Raw genomic sequence first — 25480 nt, 5'->3', positions numbered from 1 at the left:
CAAAACAAAACAAAACAAAAAACAGTCACAGATGTTCTAAAAGATTTGGAATGGCCCCAAGTATAGCAAAGTCCACCACTCTTACATCTGTGGAACTTCTCTGTAAATCAGTGGCCATTATTCTTTTAACCTCACACTTTCATAACTGACAACTTACCAGTAACTAGCATGCATTATTTCCACCTTACAAAAAGACACAGGCCTAGAGTTTTAACCTCAAGGCAGTCATACAAATGTCCAACTATCTAGGCACACAAAATGCAAAGCTAAGCTGGAGTTCTGTGCACCATAATGTTCCTGATTCCCTTTCTTCTTCATTTACTACCAAATAAGGAAAAGTGAAGGGAACATTCACCTCCAGGTAACTGAAGCCTCTGGTATACCCCATGTAGTGTAAAAAGAAAGAGTGAGCTGGCTCAGAATATCAGGACCCCAGAGACTTACCACTTAGGCAGAATCTTTCCTGAAGATCCCAGGACACAACCTGTGACCAAATGGATGAGGCGAATTCGACTTCTCAGTACCTTGATCCGGTTCCCAAATTTTCTATTTACAACTTCAATCCGCCAGAAGTCATTTGAGTCCCCTGTCCCATTCTGCCACATAAACCAAGAAAACATCACAAAAGTCATATGATGCTAGAGACAAAGTGTTAAAAGGAAAATGGCCACCCTTTCAAACGCCACCATGTTTCAAAGGTTAAATTGATCTCAAAGACTGATGTAGGAAAGTGAACGAGAAGGCTATGGAAGTATCCCAACAGAGTGACATTAACTGGGAACCCCTATCATAAATACAGGGTATGAATCTCGGAGGGAGTCTCAATGCTAACTTTATAGTGTTAAGTTCTAGACAGCTGATTTTTCCTTTAAATAATACTCAAGACCTCACTCTGAGCCAGTAAGAAGATCTGGACCATTTGTGTTTGCTGTTTTGCACATCTGGATACTATCATCCAGGCCAGGTAGGTCTGACCCAGACCTGGAAATTGCACCTGGGAATTAAGGTAGTTGCATTTAATTCTTCTCAGGAGAAGCCCATGGGAAAACAGATGAAGACTTCAGAGTCTTGGCTTTAGTACAATATGGGCTCAGGAAATATGAAGAGTTTTAGGGAATTCACTTTATGGAACCCACTCTTTTTTTTTTTTTGGTTTTTCGAGACAGGGTTTCTCTGTATATCCCTGGCTGTCCTGGAACTCACTCTATAGACCAGGCTGGCCTCAAACTCAGAAATCCGCCTGCCTCTGCCTCCCAAGTGCTGGGATTAAAGGCATGGGCCACCACTGCCCAGCTGGAATCCACTCTTTAATGATGCCTCAGGGCCTTAGAAGAGAGACCAATGGGTTTCCACCAGCTGCTCTGCTTCCGTTACTCTCAGGACATAAGCTCCCACAGAGCTCTTTTTCTATTAAGTGCATGTCCCTGAGATAGCAAAATGCAAAGCTATGCTGATAACAGCCCTCTGTATGAAAGGAACAGGATCTGTAAAATACAACCAGCAAGACTTTGGGATCTAGTATAGGATCACCCAGGTCTTTGGCTTTTTTTTTTCCAGTTTATTATCATTGTGTGCATGTATGCATCCATGACCAGGAAGGGAAGGAACATGCCATGGTACACGTGTGGACATCAAAGGGCAATTTCACAGAGTTGTTTCTCTCCTTCCACCTTTATGTGGGTTCCAGGGATTGAACTCAGGCTGGCAGGCTTGCAAGGCAAGTGCCTTTACCCACTGAGCCATCTTGCCAGTCTTCCAGTGTGAGATTTAAGAGATCCACATGGTATTCATATCTGACATTACTAGGTATTAGACTATATAAAGTATATAGTTACTCTGTAAGAAGAAGGATAGAGACAAAACAGAATTTATAGGCTTCTTTTCTCATAGGAAACTGAGCTGAACAGTTGTGGAATGTTAAAGAAGTCTATATGCAGGCCAGGCATGATGGCACACAGCTTTAATCCCAGCAGTTGGGAGACAGTGGCAGGTAGATCTCTGTGAATTTAAGGCCAGCCTGATCAACACAGCAAGTTCCAGGCCAGCCAAGGTTACATAGTGAGATAATGTCTCAAAAAAAAAAATAACAACAAAAGAGACTATCTTATGTCCAGCCTCTAAATTCTCTTAGAACATTCTAGAACCAAGTCTCACAAGTTTTTACATACTCCCTGCTCCAGTTTCTTACTTACTATGCCATAGCCTGTGACCTGATAGTGCTTCCGGGTCAGGGGAGCCTCATGATAGTGACTGTGCAGGTTCCGAGTAGTTCTAGAAGTTGGAGAAGAGAAGAGCCGTTATCTGAAGAAAAGAGATGTGCACACTGTTTCTTTTATTAAGACTATGCAGCCATCTGTTAGTATTAGAAAAAATTAGAATCTGAACTGTTAATCCCAGCAAACCAGTCAATGGGGCATCTATTCAGTTATGAGAAATAGTTTGAGGACTAGGGAAGAAAGGAGCTCAGGGAGGGGAGGGAGCACTATGTGGAGCGCTGTGTGGCATGCAGGCCAGGGGTAGGGCATCAGGACATGTTCACACATTTTTATCGGAAGCTTTAACTTTTCCTGGCTAAGGACACAGGTCTGCAGAGAAGAGACTAGAACCTGGAATGGACATGTTTGGGCAAACTTCCCCATTTCCATTTACTTTCTAGTCTCACCAACTTCTTTTTAAGTGAGGATTTGCAAGGAATGAGGAGAGGTTTGACTTACTTTTGATGTACTTAGCTTTTTATATCAACTCTTGCTTTCATCCATAAGTAAAAAAATGTTCATGACACAATTTTGGGAAATTTATAAAAATTAGATATGATTTTAGTAATTTATTAGAGACAACATCAGATTTATTTAATAGTAGGAATCTAAAGTATCTAAAAGCCTTCTCTCTCTCTCTCTCTCTCTCTCTCTCTCTCTCTCTCTCATCTTTTATCTTGTAACTGTAGTATATAATTCTTTTGAGGCTGTTTCTGCTAGCAACTGCTTTTGTCTGGTTTTGGTTATTTTGCCTTTTCCTTGAGTAATACACTTTTGTGCATTATTCACTCTCGTTGAAAACTATTTATAGGAATGGATTCCATTGTCTTTCCAAAAGTAGGGTTAACTCTTACTTTTAGCCAGGCACCTATGAAACACTACCAGTCTCATGGCTTAAAATTGCTGAACCCACCTAGGTGACATGAATATGAGCTGCAGACCCAGGGAAAGATCAACTCTAAGTTTTTTCTTGGGAACTAGGGTTCTCTATATGACAATCAACAGTCTGCTCCTACAAAGCCACTTTTCCTGGGAGTCAGTGAATGGAGCAGATACACACTGAAGCCTAAAATCTTCTGGGTTCCAAGTCTTAGGGAAGTCACTTAATACTAAACTTGTCACTTTGGGGGAACCTAGAAGTTTGACTTAAAAACTCCTCTTGGAGACAGGCAGTGATGATGCACACTTTTAATCCCAGCACTCGGGAGGGAGAGACAGTAGATTTCTTTTGAGTTCAAGGTCAACCAGGGCTACACAGAGAAACCCTGGAAAAACAAAACAAAAGCAAAACCACCCTCAAGACCATGGAACTGATGCAGAAGAAACTTGAAGTAGTAAAATCCTATAAAGGATTTACTAATAAATTTGTTTAGGAAATATTAAGTTATACAAAGTAGAATTTAGCCAAAGAAGCATTGTGATGGGAAGGTTAGTAGTGTACTGATCAGACTTGTTGGAAATGGAGAAAGCAAAGTCTGTATCATAACTGAAGTTTGGGGCTTCTAAGAAAGTTTCTGCCCATGTTTATTCACCAAGACTGACCTCCAATTAGTCTCTACTCCCATTACAAAAGGAGAGTCCTGACTTAAAGTTGGCTTTTAGGCCCTTCTCCATATCAAAGACTATACCTCCAATAGGTAGCTCAAAGTCACAGCTATCATTAAGTCCTGCTCTTATCAGAAAAAAACATAATCCTGCCAGGTGGACAGGGTGAACCAGGGTAACAATTATTAGAAAAAAATAACATTGATGGACTTATAATTCTGGCAATATCTTTACTGTGTAAATCTCCCACCTGACCAAGTGTCCAGAATTACAGACTCTCAACTCCATTTACATTGTTCGGAATGTGACCTTAAGTCGGGACCTAACAGAGATGTAAGGTGACAGCATATGGGGAATGCCTAGGGGGTATATAAGTTAATGAAATCTATTCCAGGCCGGGTCCTCTTTGAGCATGAGCCAGAGCCTGACAAATGCTATTAAAGAGTTTCTTTCCTTCATTAATCTCTAGATGTGCAGAGTGATTTTTCACCGGCAACTCATATTATTTCTGTAACAGGATGAGGGAGAACATGGCTTCAGGACTTCACTTATTCTCTGGATTCCCTCTTTCACTTGGATTTTTGCCTAGTAACTCTAGTATCTTGTCATCTTTTTCCATGATTTTTTAGCAGTTTTTGTATTATCTTGGTGTTTCCATTCATTTCAATGAACATACAGTGAGACAGACTAGTTAGTGTGTCAGTCTCAGAAATAGATATTTACATTTCCTAAAAGTATCTGCCAAAGATGCAGCTTTGGGCTATCAAACTATCCTTTCCTTGTTGAGGGGTATGGGGTAAGAATTGGGGTAGGGGTGAGAGCTAAAGTTATTTTTTATGTTAAATTACTGTGTTTAAGAGATCTATAAAACAAAAATGTCTCTAAACTGACAGCCCCACTTGCTCAATGTCAGATAACATCCTGGAATGCTGGCTGGGCTGTAGCTCATGTAAGATAACAACCCACATGTTTTCACTCCAGTACACAAGGTTGGTTGCCCCCTCTGCACAAGATGTACTTGATCACAAGTAGGTGGGAGGTACACAGGCAGGAAGTTTATCAGGATGTATGCTTACCCTGGAGTGGACAAGGGTGAGAAGTACATACATAGCCTTGTGGGGTTTGCCTTTATAAGCACTGGACTAACATAATTTGAGGCCATTCTCTAGGAATCCTAGGTGTGGACCTGGCCACTGTCCATTGTCCTGGCCAATATTTAATAAAGCTTGCTTCAAATTTGGCTCAAAAATTGTGGTAGTGGTTTTATTCTCACCCAGTGGGATTAACAAGGGAAGGCTCACTGAAAGGTATTCACATAGGTCAAGGCTCCTCAAAGTCAAAAAGCAAAGGCTAGCTTAGTACTCATCCGCATACCATGTATAGATTTCTTACTCCACACACCAACTTGGTTTCATTACTAGAGCACTTACTCTTTGTGTTCTAGTCGTATGATGTCTCCATGTCTGACGAACTCCACTGGGAATGAAGGGTCTAGGGGATCTGCCAAAAAGAAACCAGTGTGGGTACCAAGTGAGTCACTCACATTCTAGGCTAGTGACAACTGAGCCCTGTTGGATATGTGCTGTCAGTACTAACTGTACTGTAGGACTAAAGGGTGAGGTTCTCCAGTCACCTCAGAGGATTAGAGTGTACCAGAAGTAATGCTTAAAAGACACTTGCAGAAGTAGGGAAATCTGTCACATGAACAGGCAGGATAAAGGAACACATGTGAAAGAATCATACTTGCTTCAACAATGGCAAATGACTTGTACAGCAAAGCGTCTCTGTATAAAAGAGGTGGGAACCAGTGAGCCTGTGAGCATGTGGGCAGACTGGCCACCATGCCAAGCTGGCAATGGGATATTTGCCTGACAGGCACTGAAGCCTCTACTGGAACTTCAGGTGGGAGGCTAATTAATGAAAATGCCCTTCATGGTAATAAATATAGTCTCCACAAAATTAAATCCATGCAATTTCCCAGCTCCTCCCAAAATCAAATTTTATCTTGCTAATAGACTTCCTAAGCATGAAATGAAAAACAACATTAACAATGAAATGCTGAGCCCGGCATTGGTGGCGCACGCCTTTAATCCCAGCACTTAGGAGGCAGAGGCAGGTGGATTTCTGAGTTTGAGGCCAGCCTGGTCTACAGAGTGAGTTCCAGGACAGCCAGGGCTACACAGAGAAACTCTGTCTTGAAAAACAAAAAAACAAAACAATGAAATGCTGAAAGAAAATGACTCCTTTCTGGGCATCTACAAGACAAAACTGGTCATGATCTAGAAAGGCAGCTGCATAGAAAAATAGCTGGCAGCCATCACGGCTAGGCAGAAGGCATCCTTGTAAAATTTTGTCACAAACAGTGAGGTGCCGAGACTATAAACAAATCAAGGTCAGAAAAGCTAAATTTGTTAACGCAAATGTCTGGCTCAGTTGATTCACCTGCACAGATACCCGTTGCTATGCTGCCTTGTAAACAGGGAAGGAAGTTTTACTTGGTATGGATTGGAGTGAAGGGCCTTTATGTGTTGCGTAAAATATTTAAAAAGCAATCCATGCTACCACCGGCATGGCACTGGCGGACAGGCCGGCCTGTTCTCAGCCCGGCACTTTATTCATTAAGGGAAGGTTCTGTCACATTTACATCCAACAAGAACACTAAGATTTCAGACAACAAAGTTCCCAGGAAACCTTAGCTGCTTAGATGAAATGCAACCATCTTAGCTTAGAAGCTACAATGGAGAGACTAGGCAAGTTCAAATGACTTAGAAGTAACAGCTGGTCTCCCTCAAACTTCATCATGACACGCTACCTAGTTTGGCCTGTTCTATCAAAAGCACAATCAATAACAGCATCACAGACTCACTCAAGGGGCCAGTTTGTGTTACTGAGCATGCAAATAAAGCAGCAGGAGAGACGGTTGGTTATATGTGTGGGTTAGCCGGAAGCAACAATATGAAGAGATGGCAAGGAAAAATAGAGGATGTGTAGATGAACAACTGTAACCACTCTTTCAGATGTAGAGCCACTGGCTAGTGCCAGCTTAGGCAGGTGGTATTTTTTGAGCAGTCACAAGAAATGCTTGGAGTTCAGGATATTGCCAGTAAGTGAGGATGGGCTCAGGTGATAATTGCCCTCTGCATATAGCTACAACACAAAGCACTACAAGTCAACTAGCACAGGTAGCTAGTTGCCTTCCAAGGAGAAGAGGACCCTAAAGCACCTCTTGCTTAATCCTAAAGCCAAAGAGCCCAGCTAGTGTGTGTGTGTGTGTGTGTGTGTGTGTGTGTGTGTGTGTGTGATAGAGCAAGCACTACAGGCACAAGGCTGGCAGACACTTGGATTATCAACTAACTGAGCCAGGACAGGGACCAGAAAGAACAATACTCTATCAGATCAGAACTACAGCTGGAGTCTCCAATTTGGTAATGAAAGCAACTCCAAGGTACCCTCAGTTAGGGCTACCTAGCAACCTCTGGGATAAGCTTACATAACCTCTTCCTGGATGAAATCTGAGTCCTGATCCTGCTCTGTTTGACTCATCCTCTACACTTTCAACTGTGCTTGGAGCACAACAGAGCTCAGTGATGTTCCAAAGGATGCCAAAGGTCAGTTAAGATGTCAAAGGTGTTCAGGAACCCAGCATCAGGAGAAAGGTGAGGGACTCGGTGCACAGCAGCACAGGATCTCAGTCTCTGCCACATTACCTGTGTTGGTATTATATTTCTTGATAATCCACAGGTTGTTGTAGTCCTTATGCAAATAGGTGGTAACCTAAGTAGAGAGCAGAAGGAAGGGAGGAGGTATTATCATGATGAGCACAGCTGGACACGCATACACCCCAGCAAACTAACACCACTTGAACATCTTTCAGAATCCCCAGCTACCAACCCAGGAAGCCACATTTCCCAGTAAGACTCAGAAGTGGGCACTCCTGAATAAGATTTTCTCCATTTTTTCAGAATTGTAAGGCTCTACCCTTTAAGAACTTTTAAATTTCTTTTTCTTTCTTTTGGTATCTTGTCAATAAAGTTTCAGCTGTCTTGAAAAAGGATCATTATAAAATGTGTTAACAGTCTCCAGCATAGAAGCAGTAGATTTAACCTATTTAAAAAGTAATTAAGATAATACCTCAGGGCTGAAGAGTTGGCTCAGAAGTTAAGAGCACTCTTCCAAAGGACCCAGGTTCAACTCCCAGCACCCACATGTCAGCTCACACCTGCCTGTAACTTCAGTTCCAGAGGATCCAACACAGACATATGTGTAGGCAAAATTCCAATGCACATAAAATAAGAATAAATCACTAAAAAAAAAGTGCCATGGGCTAGGGAGACAGCTCAGATGATAAGGTCTTGCTGCACAGACATGAGAATCTGCATTTGATATCCAACACGCATGTCAAAACAAAACAAAACAAAACACTGGTGTTCTCAGAATCCTATTATTGAGACAAGACAATACCTAGGCTTTGCTGGCCAGGCAGTTTAACTAAACCAGTGGGCTCCAGGTTCAGTGATAGTTACTTTCTCAAATACTAAGGAGGAAGTGATTATGGAAAGCACCTGACACTTACGTGTGGCCTCCACATGCACATGCACACGTGTACCCACGTCTCGGGCCCACGCATACTTATGAAAAAAAGCAAAGCTACTATTTATCCTAGTATGTGGGTAAGCAACACTAAAATGCTTCATAAATATCTTATGCTTAAGTTGTAGCCCATACCCATTACTGATTTATAAAACTGTGTATGAGTGTTTATAATGTAGGGATTGGTCTAACAGCAAAAACTTAGACATAAAATAAGCATCTATTAAGAGGACTAGTTAACATGATGCTGTATACATGGAATAGAATATTATACACTGGCAAAAAGATTTTGGAGCAGCCGGGCGGTGGTGGCACACGCCTTTAATCCCAGCACTTAGGAGGCAGAGGCAGGTGGATTTCTGAGTTCGAGAGTTCAAGGCTAGCCTGGTCTACAGAGTGAGTTCCAGGACAGCCAGGGCTACACAGAGAAACCCTGTCTTGAAAAACCAAAAAAAAAAAAAAAAAAAAAAATTTTGGAGCATTTTTTTAAAGTAGCATGCAAAACAGCTCATGAATGTTCATGCTCAAAGTGGCTACCGTTCATCAGCAGGCATTATTCTGAGCACCAGACAGTCCTTCCCTGCTCAGTCATTACCACAGCTCTGTGCTACAGGTGCTAGTATTTCCCCACAATATTACAAAGAAATAGGCAAGGTCATTTGTTTAAGATGACACAGCTTATATAGTTTAGGGAGTCAGGATTCTAAGTAGGGCAGCTAACTCCAGTGCTCCCAAGAGGAGAGACAAAAATTTACAACTATGCCTATAATTGTAAACAGGCATGTAAACAAATATAGAAACAACAGAAATACAGGCATTTTTTTCCCTGAGTTTTTCATCTAACTTCAACTGGACACAACATGACTAATTTACTTAAAAATATGGGAAATGACTCTGCATGGACTATGGTTATATTTGAGTTATCTGAGTGGAATTTTGCATTGTTTCTCAAAAAAAAAAAAAAGACTAAGGATACACAAAAGCTAAAACATTTTGGCTCACACAAAACAAAGCAAGATCCAGTCTATCTACTAGGACTTGTTCACAGATGTCAGGGTCCTGTAGGTCTGGTGCACATACAGAGGGAATGGTTTCTGGTCTTAAAAGAGCCATTATCAAAATTCTCCCAGGGAAAATATTGTTTCTTTATCATAAGTATAGCCCCTTCCCCATTCTCACAGAAATGTTTGTTTCCATGGGTGGAGTTTTTATACAAGTCTCCTAGGAACTCAGATACCTAATTATAGTAGAATGTTCCAAAAAAATGTCTGAAAAAATGCAGATCTTCTGAGATTATAAGTAGCTTTTGTTTCTTTTTAAAGATACTTTTCTAAACGTTTCAACTCTATTTTACAGTCGTCAACTGTCTTAAACCATTTAGAACTGAGGCCTAGGCCTGCAGTGGAACAACTCCCTCTTCTTGTCACTCCAGGCCAGGAGCTGTGAGAGGCACACCAGAGTTCCAGGATCAGACACAAGGATGGGAGAAGCAAACCCTCACAATCCCTTAAAAAGAGTTCCCCAGAGGCAGGCAGAAATGGAAAGAAAGCCTCTGGTAAAGGGGGGAAGGGCACCAATCTGGAGGGTGGGAGGAATCATGAGATAGACAGGAACCTCCCCCCCCCCCCCCCCCCCAGAGCTAAAACCTAAAGAAGCTGAGGGAAGGGAAAGGAGCAAGGAAAATACTTCAGTCAACAGAAAATGGATGAACTAATGATGACAGGCAAGAAAGTGAATGACAGGTTCAGTCACACAGGACAGTTCAGTATGGCTGCAACCATACTTGACATGGTTACCCACCTGCTGCTGGCGAGCACCAATGCCCTCAGGGTAGAGGTGCCTATGAGAATGCAGGTAGCCAATGGCCATCCGGAGATTCTTCACAGTGATTACAGAGCCATACGCCAGGTCTGGGGGAAAAGAGACATCAGACAGATACCAGGCTGACCCTGCCTGGGAGATGGGGGAAGTGGTTTGGGGGGGGGGAGTGTTGCTGCAAGCCATAAGCCTCATAATCCTCTTAGAGACACCATGAGGCCAGGCCAGCCTAAGTTGGAGTCCTAGTTGCCTTCTCAATCCAGTGGAGCAACTCAAGAGGAAGTTGACATTCACTTTGTGCCTAACTCCACCCCTCACAGTTTCTTTGAGACAATCTATGAAGTCCTGGCTGTCCTGGAACTCACTATGCAGATCAGGCTGGCCCCAAACTCAGAGTTCTGCCTGACTCTGCTGGGATTAAAGGGATGTGCCACTACACCTGGCTCTATATTTCCCTTTTATGTACTTAGCACATGAATGATGTCCTTCACACCACACTATCCCTGGAAGGTGAACACCTAATTAGGCCCTGTGACTATATACATAATTGTATATGTATGTACGCACAAGACCATTACAACACTGGTGGCAGCCTACAGCTACCCCTAAAAGGCCTTGCTCTGTGACCACATTTTCTCAGAATGGGCTTACAGAGCTGGCTTTGAGAGTTACAAAGAAGTTCTTTTGCATACTACAGTAACTTGACTCTTGAGTATTTGTCCTTTAATGTTGGGTTTTCTCTCTCCCAGTCTACTGTATATAGGCAAACAAAACAAAACAAACAAACACCCATAAAACAAAACCCAAGTTTCAGACTTGGCTTTTCCGGTTCAACTCCCGGGAAAGCCCTGTGCCAGCACACTCACGTTCAGGGATAGAAGCGTTGTGAAGGCTGTTCCCTGAAAGCCGGGCTTGAAAGGCAGAGCTGAAGAAGCCATCACCAGGACCACTGTGCCAAAAGGAGAAGCACAAGAGAGTCAAGAAAGTCAAAGCTGCCATGTCCAGCTGGGTGGGAACGCATACCCTTGATTCTATCACTCAAGAGGCAAAAGCAGGAGGATCTCTGTGAGTTCAAGGACAGCCTGCTCTATAGTCTCAAGTCAGCCAAAGCTACACAGAGAAACCCTGTCTTGAAAAACAAAACAAAACAAACAAACAAACAAACAAAGCTGCCATTTCTCAACAGCTCTTAGTTACTTTAAAAGGAGATTTGAAAATGTGAAGGGCAAAGTGATTTCATGAAACAAACAAGGATGATGGAGTTAGAGAAACTACAGTCTAAATTCACCTTACCAGCTGGGTGAAGTGGGCAATGCTCCTAGCCTGACTTAGCCTTAGGTCTTTCTTTTTAAAGATTTATTTATTTTATGTATATGAGTACACTGTTGCTCTCTTCAGACACACCAAAGAGGGTGTCAGATCCCATTACAGATAGTTGTGAGCCACCATGTGGTTGCTGGGAATTGAATTTAAAACCTCTGGAAGAGCAGTCAATGCTCTTAGCTGCTGAGCCATCTCTCTAGCCCCCTAGTTCTTCATTTATAAATAGATTTTTTTTTAAAAGCCAAAAGAACTCATTAGTAATGATAGCTAATTGAGACTGTGCGTAATGCTAAACCCAGTTCTTGGCAATTAGTAGCTACTTATTGAATGAGATGTTGCTGTTGATGTCCTGGTCATCAGCACCTCTAGTCCCACTGCAACCCTGGTATCCATCCTTGCCAAAGTACAAGGCTTCTGATTAGAGATTAGGAACATTTAGGCTATTAGGGAATACTCTTCCTCCTGTAACTTTGGCTTTGGGTGCTGGGTTTTCTGAGCCTTAGGGTATGCAGAAGACAAAGCACGGGGCAGGGTGGTGGTGGGGGGGGTGTCAGGAAAAAGTTCCCACCTTCATCCTAACCTCAGGCCTGGGAAATTGCACAGCCTGCACACGGGCTTGGGTGTCAGAGAAAGATCAGAAGCAAGAGGGGAAAGGTCCTGGCTGTACCTTTTATTCAGCACCATGACATGAACAGCAAAAATGGTCACATAGAGCACCAAAGGCAGCACTATGAGGCACAGGATGCGAGCAGTCAGGTGCTTCCCCAAAGTCACCTGCAACAGAACCATCACAGGAGTGTGCAAACGAATCTTCTTTATACTCATCATGAGTCACATTGGAAAGAGTAGTAAGTGGAAACCCTAGGCCTTTCTATACTAGCCCCCCAACACACACACACACACACACACACACACACACACACACACATGCATACACACACTTCAAGGAGTGTATATATGAGCCAGCTCTCTGCTGTCCTTCCAGACACTGAACCCATGACCACTGACAAGGTAAGGCTATTGTTCAACAGTGGCTTCCAGCTCACTGAACTTTCCCTCAAGTTTGCCAAGGCTCTCTGTACTGACTATGCCAATCCCCATCCCATGGCTAACTGTTGCTGGCCTTAACCTCACAGGGCTCCCTGGAGCACCAAGCTTGGGCCAGTACCTCCTCTATGAGGTCAAAGTAGGACTGTAATAGGCCCTCTCCTATTCTCCCCTCCCCTCCTACAAACCCCTCCATGAGTTCCAGAGGGCAGAGATCATATTGTAGTCACCCATACATTCCCAACGTTCTGCAGTTAGTAAATAGTCTCTATATATTTTCTGAATGAATAAACATGCTGATATGGTGGGAATTTGGTAGCTGAGCCCTGGAGCTTGCCTAACCCAAGCTTGAGTCATGGATTTCTCTCTTACTACCTGTAATACCTGTAGGACCTTGGTTAAGTTCTCTCTTGGGGTTTCAAATTTCTTATTTGTCAAATCAGTGAATAGTAATGAACACCCACCACATAGGCTTTTAATGATGAGATAAAAAGGCAAACCATTTTGTAGTGTCTGACACTAAATCAACTCTTGATTACTGATGTAATAATAATAATTTTTTTAAAAGCCTAATAGTGTTTAACTGGCTTCCAAATACAGAAACCCTGGGTCAGAAAAATAAATTGTTAATTCAGAAGTTGAGTTATCTCAGTCATTGGCCCCTCACTGGCCCCAGCCTGAGTCCAGCTTGATGGCCTCTTCTGGCTGCTGGGTACTTAAAAGAAATGAAGGGAGATGGTGGGGAAGCAACAACAAAAGAGAACTGCAGGCTGTTGCTCCATTACTCCCTTATACCAGTAACTCCAGTCCCAGTCCCTGATGTCCTCATGTCTATAGAGGGAAGCTGTCTGTCCAGTCTGCCCATGGCCCACGACACAGCACAGGGCACAGTCACTCCCTCCACCTAAGACAGAAGCAGAGAAAGGCCAGTGGGGAGCAGCACAGTGGAGCAAAGACATTTCCACGAGCCCATGAGTTCTCACCAGTGAAAGACTGAGGTCTCCAAACAGGTGCCAGAGGTCTGAAATGGTGTTCAACCCCACGTGCACGATGATAAAGAGCCCAACAAACTTGACTCCTAAGGCACCAGCGAGGCTAATGCCAGTCAGGCTGAGCCAGAACCACCAGGGGGCAGAGAAAGGCCTGGAAAGCAATAAGGTCGAGTTTAGTTTGGCAGCTAGAATCAAGCTGAAAATCAAGAGCACCACCTAGATGGGCTATGCTGTACCCTAAGCCTGGAGGGTTCTTATCCCCAGGGGACTGTGGTGGCAAGGCTTCAAGGAGGTTGTACTCCATGAAGGCCCTCAAACTACAGGCAAATCAGTGAGAGAGAAAGGAGCATGTTGTTTTGCAGAGGAGGCTCCATGATGCTCCTGGCTAAACATAGAATCTCCTATATAGAGACTTATACTTTACTAGCAACAAGTCAGAGAGACATAAGAGAAAAACCCAGGAATGTTCTCTGGACTCAAGTCAGACTTATCCTTTGTGTCACCTCTGCTGCCAAAGAGCATTTGTGGAATGTTCATTTCATATCAGGCACCACTCCAAGTACTATACCTATTCTCATCACACCCCCTAAGCCAGAGCTCATTATCCTCTTCTTACACATGAGAAAATGGAGGCACAGAGTCTAAGCAATGAGCCTGCAAGAGAGGGCACACAGTTCAAGCCAGGCAATCACTGCAATGTTGACATGCCTTATCAGCTTGCGGTACCGACAGCACTCAGTACACCACGGCCAATTTCCTGATGATCTGCCACTTCCCTTGCCAGAATGAATATTCCTTAGAGCCAACATCTCAGTTCTTCTGCGCTTCTCTCCTGGCATGCTCTCTGGGTATAGTATGTAGTCATAAAGTAGGAGATGGGTCTGGAGAGACAGCTCAGTGATGGAAGCTTGCCAAAAATATGAGGCCCTGGGCTCAATCCTTGACCACTTTTTTAAAAGTAGCTAGAAATGGAGCAGCATCAGGACTCCTCCTGATACCAATAAGCTCCTACTCTTTGTATACCGACTTGAAAACACCTCTTGACAACTGACAGTTTCTCAGTCTTGTAAAAACCAAAACTAAAAGCATCCATTAGAGAAAACATTTTAAAATTTATTTTTTCATTACCTAAAAAACAAACAAATGAAAAGCATACTCCTCTTAAACTCAGCTTGAATCAAAGTCCTGTAAGTACCCACTTAGCCCTGCCACAATCAAACTTCTGGGGCTGCCATGGCTTCTGATCCCCATCCCTCACCCCAACCGAGATGGTGTGTCTGACCTGTTAGCGAAGGAGTTGTACTTGACCATGCTCAGCATGGCAGCCATGATGAAGAACATCAGGATGGGGTCAAGGAGGATGTACTGGGACAGAGTGAGGCATCCTGTGTCTGAAAAACAGGAGCTTGCTGGTCAAATTGCAGAGTGATCAAAGAGATCTCTGAAAATCAAAAACACTCTTAACAGCAGGAAACAACCTAGCAGTCCTGAGGAGGCAGGCAGTCACTGATCACCACTAGACTAACAGCAAGGGTAAGGACTTGGCTCAGGGCACATTATCATTAGTCTGTATATTGTCATTAGCTCAACGATAGGTTGTTACCTGTAGGCCCTCAACCCCAAAGAAGCCCTGCCATTCACTCAGAGCAGCCCTGAGGCCACTTCCTCATGTCTACCATCAAAAAGGATCCACAAGCTGATACAGTTGCAAACTACAAATGTATAGGAAAGTCTTATATCTTGATTGGGAGTTGGTGCCTACATAGGTACCAGACCGATTTTTAAAAAAAAGCTTAAGTTGTCATATTCCTGCTTAAACCGTCCACTGTCTTCTCATCTCACTGACTAAAAATTTCTCAGGACAGCTGCCAAATCCTGAAAGGCCTCCATGTCTATCCAAATCCAACTCCAACCTTCTTTCCTCACTGCACCCTCGCTGTGCCAGCCTCCTGCTGTTCCTCGTGTCTGTTAAACACCATTCCAGGATTACTACACAGGCTATTCTCCCTGCCTGAATATTCTTCCCTCAGAACTCTGCTAGACTCTACCTTCCCTTGGAGTTCCTCACTGCTTACCCTACCTAAAATACTACTGATCCCCACTCATCTCCTCTGCTTTATGTCTAACCCGGCACTAACTCCTTAAGATGCTCCATTCCAAGGGCAGTGAGATGGGTCAGCAAGGTGGGGTGCTTGCCACCATACCTGATGACCTGAGTGTGATTACCAGGACCCACATAGTGAAAGGAAAGAATTAGTTCCCATAAGTTGTCCTCTGATTCCCACGGAAGTGCCATGGCAAGTGTGCATGTGTCTCTGCCATTATATACAAATGAACAATTTAAATTGAGTGTCATGCTTTATTACAGACTTAATAATGTACAGGCTTATTGGTCTGCCCTTCTATAGGTATATTCCAGAGAACAGCATATCATCAGAGTATTTTCTGGGGCCTTGAAAGGTGGCCTAGTAAGGGTAGGTGCCTAGGAAACAGGTATCAGATGAAAATGAAGAAATGACTGATTATGAATAACTGAAGAGAAATAAACAGATACAAGGAGAAAGCCACTCATTCACGACAGGGAACCCTATAAGCTTGCCATATATCCATTAAACATTTGGCAGCTTATCTGTCTGACAAGTCCCAAAAATACACACCTAAACTGGCCTGGACTTCTTCACATGTAAAGTATCACAAGGTCATGAAACCACACTCATAAATACAGCTAGCAACAGAACTGACTTCTACAGCTGGCCTTGTTTACCCATGGGAGGATCTAGAGAAAACACTTAAGCTCTATCGCTAGTTTCCTGCTTCCTACTTCTGGGCATCTGCCTTTTCATCAGTTGTAATAAATTTAGGAAATGCAAACTAATTGCAACATTAACCTAAGAGAAGCAAAATTGACTCATTAATTACAAAAATGTAAATTAATTACAAAAATATGAGTAAGTTAAAGAGAACCTATGTTTAGGATTACTGATGCCCCACAGAAAAAATATAAAAGGGACTGTGGAGATGACTCATTGGAAAAACACTTGTCTTGCAAACATGTAGACTGGATGTCAGATCCCTAGAACCCACATAAAAGCTGGGCAGGCATGGCAACCACATGTAATCCCAGCACACAGGAGGTAGAGACAGGAGCTACTCAGGGAAAGGTGGTTAACAAGACACACTAGACTTGGTGAGCTCTGGTTCTGCTTCAATAAATAAAGTAGAGAGCAACTGTCAACTTCACTCTACACACACACACACACACACACACACCCCACCTAAGTGTTACTAGTTGTAATATATTTAACCAATCCTAAAGTAAATTGAGAACTGGATGCACAGGTGTGACATATTGACTGTATTGATTTCTAACCACCCACATGGTATGACGGTCCATTTCCCAAAACACATGGCATAAGACAACTTACCAAAGGTAAGAAGGGCAGCGGTAAGCAGTGCTGCTGGGAAGGACTTGGACAGATCCAGTACAGTGAGGTAGGCAAAGGGGATCAGCCAGGAACCCAGGAAAGCACAGAACTATAGGAGGAAGAGAAGCTGTCAAATAACCAGCTCTCCTGGTATATTAATGTCTAAGATAGAGGACCCAGTCAAAAGCATAGTCTAGGTGGTCTGAAATCACCATGGAATATGCAAGGGTAGTGTCATAGTACAGAATTACATGACAGTGAGTATGCCCCTCAGAACTGGCATGAAATCAATGACATTTAAAGGAAGAAGCAGGCTGTCCATTACTGCCAGCTATCTCCTATCTCAACCCCTCATCAGTGCAATGGGAAAAGCTGGAGCTCCTACCTCACAGGCTCAGGCTGAGGAGTAAATGAGTTCAAGGCTTACTAACGCAGGAAATGCCTGACCAACACTAGTGTCTAGCATAAAGCCATGGGTATAAGTTGAGGCAGACCTCTTTGAGGCATCTTAATATTTTTGAGATTTCTGTTACTCTTGTAATATTTCCCCTGGTTCTTTGCTTTGAGGATACCAGAAACCATTTTTAATCTACAGGATGCATTTTTCCCCATATAACTGTTATTTATTGAGAGAAACTACTCCTTAGCCCACTTATTCATGTTTTGTAGTGTTGGGAACAAGCAAAAGAAACATATTCTAAGTACTACCATTTCATTTTCAGATACCATTTAATCATAGGGAGAAACGAAATTCAAGGTCCCAGGCCCTAGGAGAGCTGGGAACTTCTCTGTAGCTGAACAACTTCTGTTGTAAACAGTTGTCTGAGCCCAGACGTTTCAGGGACAACTTGTAAGGAGACAGTTGTCTGAGTCCAGCCATCTCAGGGACAACTTCTCCATCTTGCTGGTCGGGCCAAACAAGTTCATGTTCCCAGGCCTAGGAAGGAACACCAATCTCACTTCTCCAAGTGTTTTCTTAACTGTCTGTTAAATGGTAAAGAATACAGAAGTTACTGTTATCTAAACTAAGGTGCAGAAGTTATAAAGATATTTAACCAGTTGCCTGTTAGGCCCTAATTAACTCCATGCAGTTGACCTGCTCCTTTGTCCCCTTATCACTCTGAGCTCCAGACCTAAAGTCTAGGAGAATGATTTAAGGACCTTGAAGCCAAGTGTCCTGGATACAGCCCAGTCTCCAGCAGGCACTCCTCTTAACCTATAATGTCAAAATACAATTGGATAACACTGCAACTCCCCCCAGTTCCCTCTCTCACTATGTGTTCTCATCCTTTAAAAATGTTGTACAATCTCCATTCAGGGATGCAGTGCAGATCCTGAACTAGCCACCTCCCTGAGTGCTGAGAAAACAAAACTTTTAATTTGAAGCTTTGGTATCTGAAGTGAGTTTTCTTGGCTTCCAGCCTGAACCCAACAATAGTTCAGGAACATGGGTCAACAATGAACTTCTATGGAGTGCAATCCAAAGAATTCTTTGCATTCTGAAATCACTTCACACTCTGAAAAACACCAGTCTTCCTCATTTCTTCAAAATCTTTCATAGAATCATAATTTCTATAGAAATCTATATATGCCTTCTTTCTCGGTTCAGCCATGCCAAACTTAAAGGAAATAACAACTCCTAGGGCCACAATGAATATGCCAACAATATGACCCTGCAGATGCTTGGTCAGAATAGCACGCATCTGAAGTTTTAGCAAATCACTGGAACTCATGGTAGTGAATGTCCCCCACACCAACCTCCTTCCTGGTTTCCCCAGGATGCATTTTGATTTGGGAAAGATGACTGTTTGACAGTTAAAGAGCTGGAGGAGTTGGGGGTTTGGATATTTTTTTTTAAATCACCTTAGTCTGCCCATCAATAGTAAATAGACAAGCTGAGGGTAAGGAGGAATTCTTCCCTTTGGGCCATCATCTTTGTAAACAGGAAGTTAATGTGCCCTAGAGTGAAGAGAATGGATCCAACTATTTGTCCTTTGCAATTTACACAACATGTCCACCGTGAGCTTTATATATACTCTGTGGTGTTCAAGGGTCATTAGGAAAAACAAATGTCTTGTGAAATCTGGGTGTGGTGGCACAGGCCTTTAATCCCAGTACTTGAGAGATAGAGGCAGGCAGATCTCTGTCAGTCTGAGGCCAGCTTGCTCTACATAGTGAGTTTCAGGACAGCTAGAATTACATAGTGAGAGCCTTTCTCAAAAAAAAAAAAAAAAATCACTTGAGAGTATAGACTGAGGGGCAGGACGGATTGTACAGAGCATCCCATGATTAGCACAGAGACTAATCTGACTTGTGAAAGCAAAGTGGTCTGACACCCCAGGCTGGAGGCCAGCTTTCACAGGTCTCATTAGGCTGTTCCCAGGAGTTGAGTGCTTAGGCTCTGCCATGTTCCATTAAGCTGATGCTGGGAATCAGGGCACAGAGGGACTGGAATAGGCATGCAGCCTCCCTGAGAGTGAAATTCTAAGGGCCCGACTTCCTTTGTAAAGGAGGAAGTAAGAATCTGGAGACAGTGTGGGGATGCCATAATCTGAAGGAAAGGCTGGCTGGCAGAGGTGAGCAACCCAAGCATGAGTTGCAATGTGCACGGCTCCATGCTATCTGTGGCCTCCCTTTCTTTCCTTCCTTCCCAACTCTCTTCCAGATTTCTATTTAAGGGCGTGGGCTCAATTATTCGTCTGCCCTCACTTCCCTGAAGTCCCTTCATCTACACTCTGAGTGGGTATGGCCCCAGGGATTAGTCAGTCTGTGTAAAGCAGAAAGCCTTACTCCTCTCATTCCCATGTAGCTGTGGTGCTCGTATCTGTCACCAGGCTTCTGGAACAGAAAGGTACCATCATATCCACTCAGGTAGCCAGCAAGACCGATCAGCATCTGAGGAGAGAGGAAGGAACCAAAATATAAAGTGTTTAGATCAAAAGACTCCTCTGTCCCTGTGCTCTGCAGCTGTATGCGGAGCCTTCAGTTTCCCTTGACAACTGGCCACACAAGTACCAATGCGGCGTGTTGTCCTGCAGCTGCCACCCAGGAAAGGATAGTTTGTCTAAGAGCTTGAAACAAACCCTCTCTTGTGCCACAGCTAAATTCTCGGGACTAGTGAAGACTGAACATTTAGAGAGGAAAACACTATAATTTGAAGGGCCAGGTCAGTGAGGGGCTCTCACACCCTTCCTTTCTTCTTTCCTTCCTTCCTTCCTTCCTCCTTCCCTCCCTCCCTCCCTCCTGTCCATCCATCTGTCTGTCTGTCTGTCTGTCCGTCCATCTTTCTTTTGTTATGAAATGAAACATGACAGCTTTCTCAGGAAAGGGCCTCGGCAGACTGACTCCTGGAGACCAGCCTTCTACTAAAAGGAAATGTGGCTCCTAATCACAAAGAAGAGGGGGAAATGGCCAAAGAGCTACACATGAGGAATAAGGGACTGAGATCAGAAAGAGGATGCAGAAACAGGCATTATACTTCCTCCCTGTAGCAATTTTGTCCCTCTAGCTATCCATCCCCCTAGCCTTTACCCCAAGACTTGAAGATCTTAAGATCTGAGTCTTTCTTTAGTTAGGAAGAAAGGCTTTTGTGAATCCATTTATCTTCTCAGGAGAAGTTGTTAAAATAGTAAAATAAACTATTTGGTAGATTTCTAACTATAAAATGTTAGAGGAACAGGTCAATATGTATATTGGGTTATAAGAGAGGGAAAACAAATTTTTTATAGTTTAGGTTTCTCTAGGGCATATTTCCTTTATGTAGTATATTATACTTCTATTTTCTTTTGTAAAATTGAGAAAAAGTTGCATAACATAATGATCTTAAAAGTGGTTTTAAATAAATCTACAAGACTGTATAACCATCACTACTATGTCATTCTAGAACATTGCATCATCCTGAGAAGAAAACTCCTAGTATCAGAACATCATTCTTCTATACAGATGAATAGTATACTGCTGTAAGGATGGCCACATTTGCGTATCCATCCATCAGCTGATGGATGCTCTTCTCCATTTCGGGGCCCAGAGAACCCCTAAAAGCTCCAAAGATTTTCTATCCAAGTAGAAATCTGAGGAAACTCTTAAGTCTGAAAAATAAGTCCAAACATAACACCTGGCTCCAGTTCTCAGAAGTCATCTGCCCAAATAAGAGACTGTCAATTACCACACTGCTCACCTTTCCCAGTGGTGGATGAACGTCAAAGAAAAAGGTTCGGTTAATGTAGTAACTTCCCATTTTTCCAAAGTGAGTCTCATCCCAACTAAAGGAAAAACATAAAGTTTGAATAAACCATAGTTAAAGTTACAATTAAAAGCAAAGATCATGAGTTTCAAACATGTAATATTCAAGTTGGCTTAAAAGCAAAAGCTTTTGACACAGTAGTTTGAGGAAAAGCTTTAAGCTGACTATCAGTCTAGATTTCAATAAAGAAAAAGGTTAACAAATATTTACCCACCAGTTACCATATATTAAGTTAAATACAGTCTTCTTTTGTATCTTGAGTTCCTATCAATTTATTTGAAAGTAGCTGTGTTTTCCTGTGACATGAAAAGATTTTGTACAGCTATTTCTTCCCAGTCTGGTAATGTCTCACTCTGAGACCCTTTGTTCTTAGAATGCATACTGCTATACTGCCAGGCTACTGGTTAGAGCCTAGTGCAAGATTATCACAGCAGTCAGGTGCTGCCCATCAACCTACTGCCTCTGATCTGGCTGACCTGTTATGATAACCAGCTGTCTAAAAAGCCAAATGTCCTCACTAAGAGCATTACTAAATCCTATGCCTACCCCAATGTGAAGTCCTGTTCTACCATACAACCACGTCAGTTTTCATGCACGGAGGATTTACAAGGCAGCCATGACATCACAGAGCCGGGCTGTTTAATATTTTCTTTCTACAGCTCAAAAGAAGGGTTGTTTTCCAGTGACTGTGCCCCAAGACGGCCTCCAGAACAGTCATCACTTTCCTATCACGTCCTCATGCTTTCCCAAAGAATGTTTAGGTCTTATTTATTATTTTAAATTCACTGGGCCCAGTAGATGGACAGGAGACTAAAGCTACTGCATTAGCCAAGAGCAGAGTGAGGTACCAACAGTAACATGGTGATGTTAAAGAGAGAATTCAGAGTAGAGTAAGCAAAAGAGACCACAGAAAGGAGAGCTACCCACAGCTCCATCAGCCAGTAATGTTGTGACATGAAACAACCATGCTCTTCATGCCCTTCCCAGGGAGGTATTAGAGTTCAACTCAGATGATACATGGAGAGGACTTAGAAATTCTATCACACATATCGGACACTGAACTTTCCCAATATTTTCTGTTAGTCTTGAAGTCTATTTGAAAAACAGATAAGATTTTTACTTCAAAAGTTTCTCAAATAAAGTAGTAGCATACACATTTCTTCTTGGATTTTACTACTTGTGTCAGGAAAGGCAGTCCTCCATGGCGCTCTCAGGCTCTTACAGCCCTGGAGAGTATGCCAAGAATGTGAGGGCCTGGCTCATATGTATTCAGGCCTTTCTGTGCCATGCGTAATAAATTCCATTGTCATTGATTTAGGACTTTCTCTTCTCCTAGCACCCATAAAATTGTAGCAAGTTAAACTCTTAATTTATAAACAAGCTAAAACATATCTAAGACTCTGTCAACGAGGGCCACTACATAGGCTGATGACATACCTAGCTTTCTGAACCAGAAGCTAGATACGATACAAATACAAGAGAAGACATCCTGGAACCTAGTGGTAAATGTTCTTACCCAAGTGAAGCAGTGGGCAACGGGAGTAGAAACTGTCCCTCTGTTCTACTTATTAAAGAAGCTTGAGGACCTGAGTTTGGATCCCCAGCAACCATGTAAAAATCAGTTGTGGTTGAGTGCCCATTATCACAGCACTAAGCATGCAAGGACAAGAGGATCCCTGGAGCCTGGTGGTCTGCCAGCTCCAAGTTCAGAGAGAGCTCATCTCTCAAAAAATGAGTGGAGACAGTCAAAGGAAGACATTCAATATCAATCTCTATATGTGAATACACACACATGCAAGTGAACAGGCAAACACACACCCATTAAGGACTGCTAGAACACTAAGCTAGTCACCAGGATAACAGTGCCATCTGCTGAACACAGATACTAAATACACTCTTAAAAGCCCAGTTATTAACCTCTGTTGAAAGTTAATACGAGTGCATTACCCCACAAAACCCTCAGAGTTCCTCCCATTTCTTCTTTGGAATAGGTTATCTTGGAGTTTAGAATTAACAAAAGGCCCAGGAGGCTTCTCAGTTCTACATAAACCAGCAGGTGCCCCTTTGTGAAAAACTAGTACCTATTCCACTCCTGGAGACACAGTTACTAGCTCAGTGGGGCCCATGACTCAGACCTTCCTTACAATGCCAGTACCAGGTCCTCTGGGGGTTAAGCTGAGTAAAAAGCTGATGATATCCACTAGGTAGCAGAAGCCATCTTGCCCTAAAAACAACTGTGCTGGATAGTTTTGTTGTTGTTGCCATTGTTTTTTTAATGTTTGTCCTGTATATATGATTGTTCGAGGGAGTGAGATGCCCTGGAACTTGAGTTACAGACACTTGTGGTTGCAGGGAATTGAACCCAGGTCCTTTGGAAGTGCAGCCAATGCTCTTAACCACTGAGCTATCTTTCTAGCCCTATGCTAGACAGTTTTATGTCAACTTGACACAAACTAAAGTCAACTGAGAACCTCAATTAAGAAAATGACTCCAGATGATCAGACTGTAGGCAAGTCTATAACACATTTCTTAATTAGTGATTGATGTGGGAGGGCCCAACCCATTGTGGGTGGTACCATCCTCGGGCTAGTGGTCCTAGGTTCTATAAGAAAACGTGGTGAGCAAGCAATGAGGAGGAAGTCAGTAAGCAGTACCCCTTCATGACCTCTGCATCAGCTCCTGCCTCCAGGTTCCCACCCTGTTTGACTTCCTTTGACAATGAACAGTGATATGGAAGTGTAAGCCAAATAAACTCTTTCCACCCTGAGTTGGTTTAGCTATAGTGTTTCATCACAGCAATAGTAACCCTAAGTAAGATAACTATGGCTGGCTGGCTGGCTACAATCAGAGTTGAAGGGTCTGACAAACCAATTGAAAGACTATGTACTGAGAGACTCAAGACACTCTCAGGAAAATGGAAACTGTCTGCCCACTGATGGAGTAGTCTGGATTACTCATGGAGATACCCATCATACAGGATGTACTCTGACATGACTGTTAGACTGAAGTTCCTAATCAAGCCTACACTATCCAGCTGCTTATATTGCTCCAGGTGCAGAAACAAATGTGGCGTCATGAACCGACTGAGCACAAATTTTAAAGGACCATGGGTCTCTGAAGCAGAAGCCACCAGGGTATACCAGACTCCTGCCAAAAGCTGGCCTACTTGCTTTGAGTAGTAAGGAAGCTACACTGCATAGGGCATTGACTCCCTGCTTCTAAGAAACTCAGTGCTTCAGGACTCTGTTCTCAGCTGAGGTTCTCACCAGTACTTCACTGCTGCTGTCGTCCTGTCATGTTACAGAGAGGCTAAGGCTCTGGCTCTGTGACTCTGGATAAATTATTGTACTCTTTAAAATTAATGTCCTTTTACAAGCTTTCCAAACCATCTAAGTCTGACAGTGGGACACCTTTTTGTCACAGTGGTCATCTAACAATGGGCCAACAGTCAAGGTAATAAACAGATAATTCATGTTCCCAACATCAAAAAACAACGGATACTGTCAAGCATTGGACTTTTCCTCAGAAACCAACTAAAAGATTTTCTGACTCTTACTTCCATCGCCTTCTCCTGGCCTGTACATTTTTAAAAAGCAATCTTGTCTTAATGTAGTCATCCCCAGAAAAATTCATCTCCTCATGACTACTAACTGGGTAATGGTCAAGAAAAAGGAGAGGAGCTGTACAAAGCTACTCAGACAGACTCATGTTTCTATGACCATGATGTAAGTCTTTCTTCTTAAGAGACACCCTAGACCAACAGAGAAGGGTAAGGGAAGATGGCAATACTCAGGTTTAATTCTAGCTTCATCTCCTGTATTGTCTTACTGGAGTCAAATGGCCTAGAGGATAAACACAATGACACTTGGCTAAGCACAAGTCTCCCCACAATGCCACCTGTGTCAGAGAGAAGACACAACAGGTCTCTGTGAGTTTCCTAACAATGCCCATGGTAAAAAGGTCTGGATAGAAATAGTGTACGATGGGAGAAAAAGCAAACAGAAACTGGTGTGGTACACACTACCATCATGGGCAGAGTTGTAGGAAAGAAACAACCCTGAAGAAGAAAGACATTAGAGCTCTAGGGATACACAGTAAATGGAAACATTAATTCTCTCTATATCCTCTAAGTCTAACCCCAAAGCCAGGTAAGATTCAGATGGGGCTACCTAAGACAAGTGGCAGCTGAGGATGGTAACAACCTGTGGCTGCAAACAGAACTCATGAGCATAGACATGGACA

At 42.9% G+C, this 25480-nt stretch overlaps 1 protein-coding gene and 1 pseudogene across 1 annotated transcript in view; both read right to left on the bottom strand.

Annotated features, from left to right (window-relative positions):
* The window catches only part of Pomt2 (protein O-mannosyltransferase 2), a 39029-nt gene that overhangs the window by 10972 nt on the left and 2577 nt on the right, over positions 1-25480 (bottom strand). The window contains exons 2-13 of the mRNA XM_028771826.1: positions 21173-21257; positions 19786-19890; positions 16996-17104; positions 14853-14961; positions 13562-13721; positions 12199-12305; positions 11075-11157; positions 10191-10300; positions 7508-7574; positions 5231-5300; positions 2193-2271; positions 445-596 (exon numbers count right to left, since the gene is read on the bottom strand). Coding sequence (XP_028627659.1) covers positions 445-596; positions 2193-2271; positions 5231-5300; positions 7508-7574; positions 10191-10300; positions 11075-11157; positions 12199-12305; positions 13562-13721; positions 14853-14961; positions 16996-17104; positions 19786-19890; positions 21173-21257 — 1236 coding nt within the window. The remainder of the gene's footprint in view (positions 1-444; positions 597-2192; positions 2272-5230; positions 5301-7507; positions 7575-10190; positions 10301-11074; positions 11158-12198; positions 12306-13561; positions 13722-14852; positions 14962-16995; positions 17105-19785; positions 19891-21172; positions 21258-25480) is intronic.
* On the bottom strand, positions 18501-18728 carry LOC114624755 (annotated as a pseudogene).

The sequence above is a fragment of the Grammomys surdaster genome, unplaced genomic scaffold (assembly GCF_004785775.1).
Source record: "Grammomys surdaster isolate TR1022 unplaced genomic scaffold, NIH_TR_1.0 210, whole genome shotgun sequence".
Taxonomy (NCBI): domain Eukaryota; kingdom Metazoa; phylum Chordata; class Mammalia; order Rodentia; family Muridae; genus Grammomys; species Grammomys surdaster.
The sequence above is the reverse complement of the archived record's forward strand: the minus strand, read 5'-3'. Positions and strand labels throughout refer to the sequence as shown.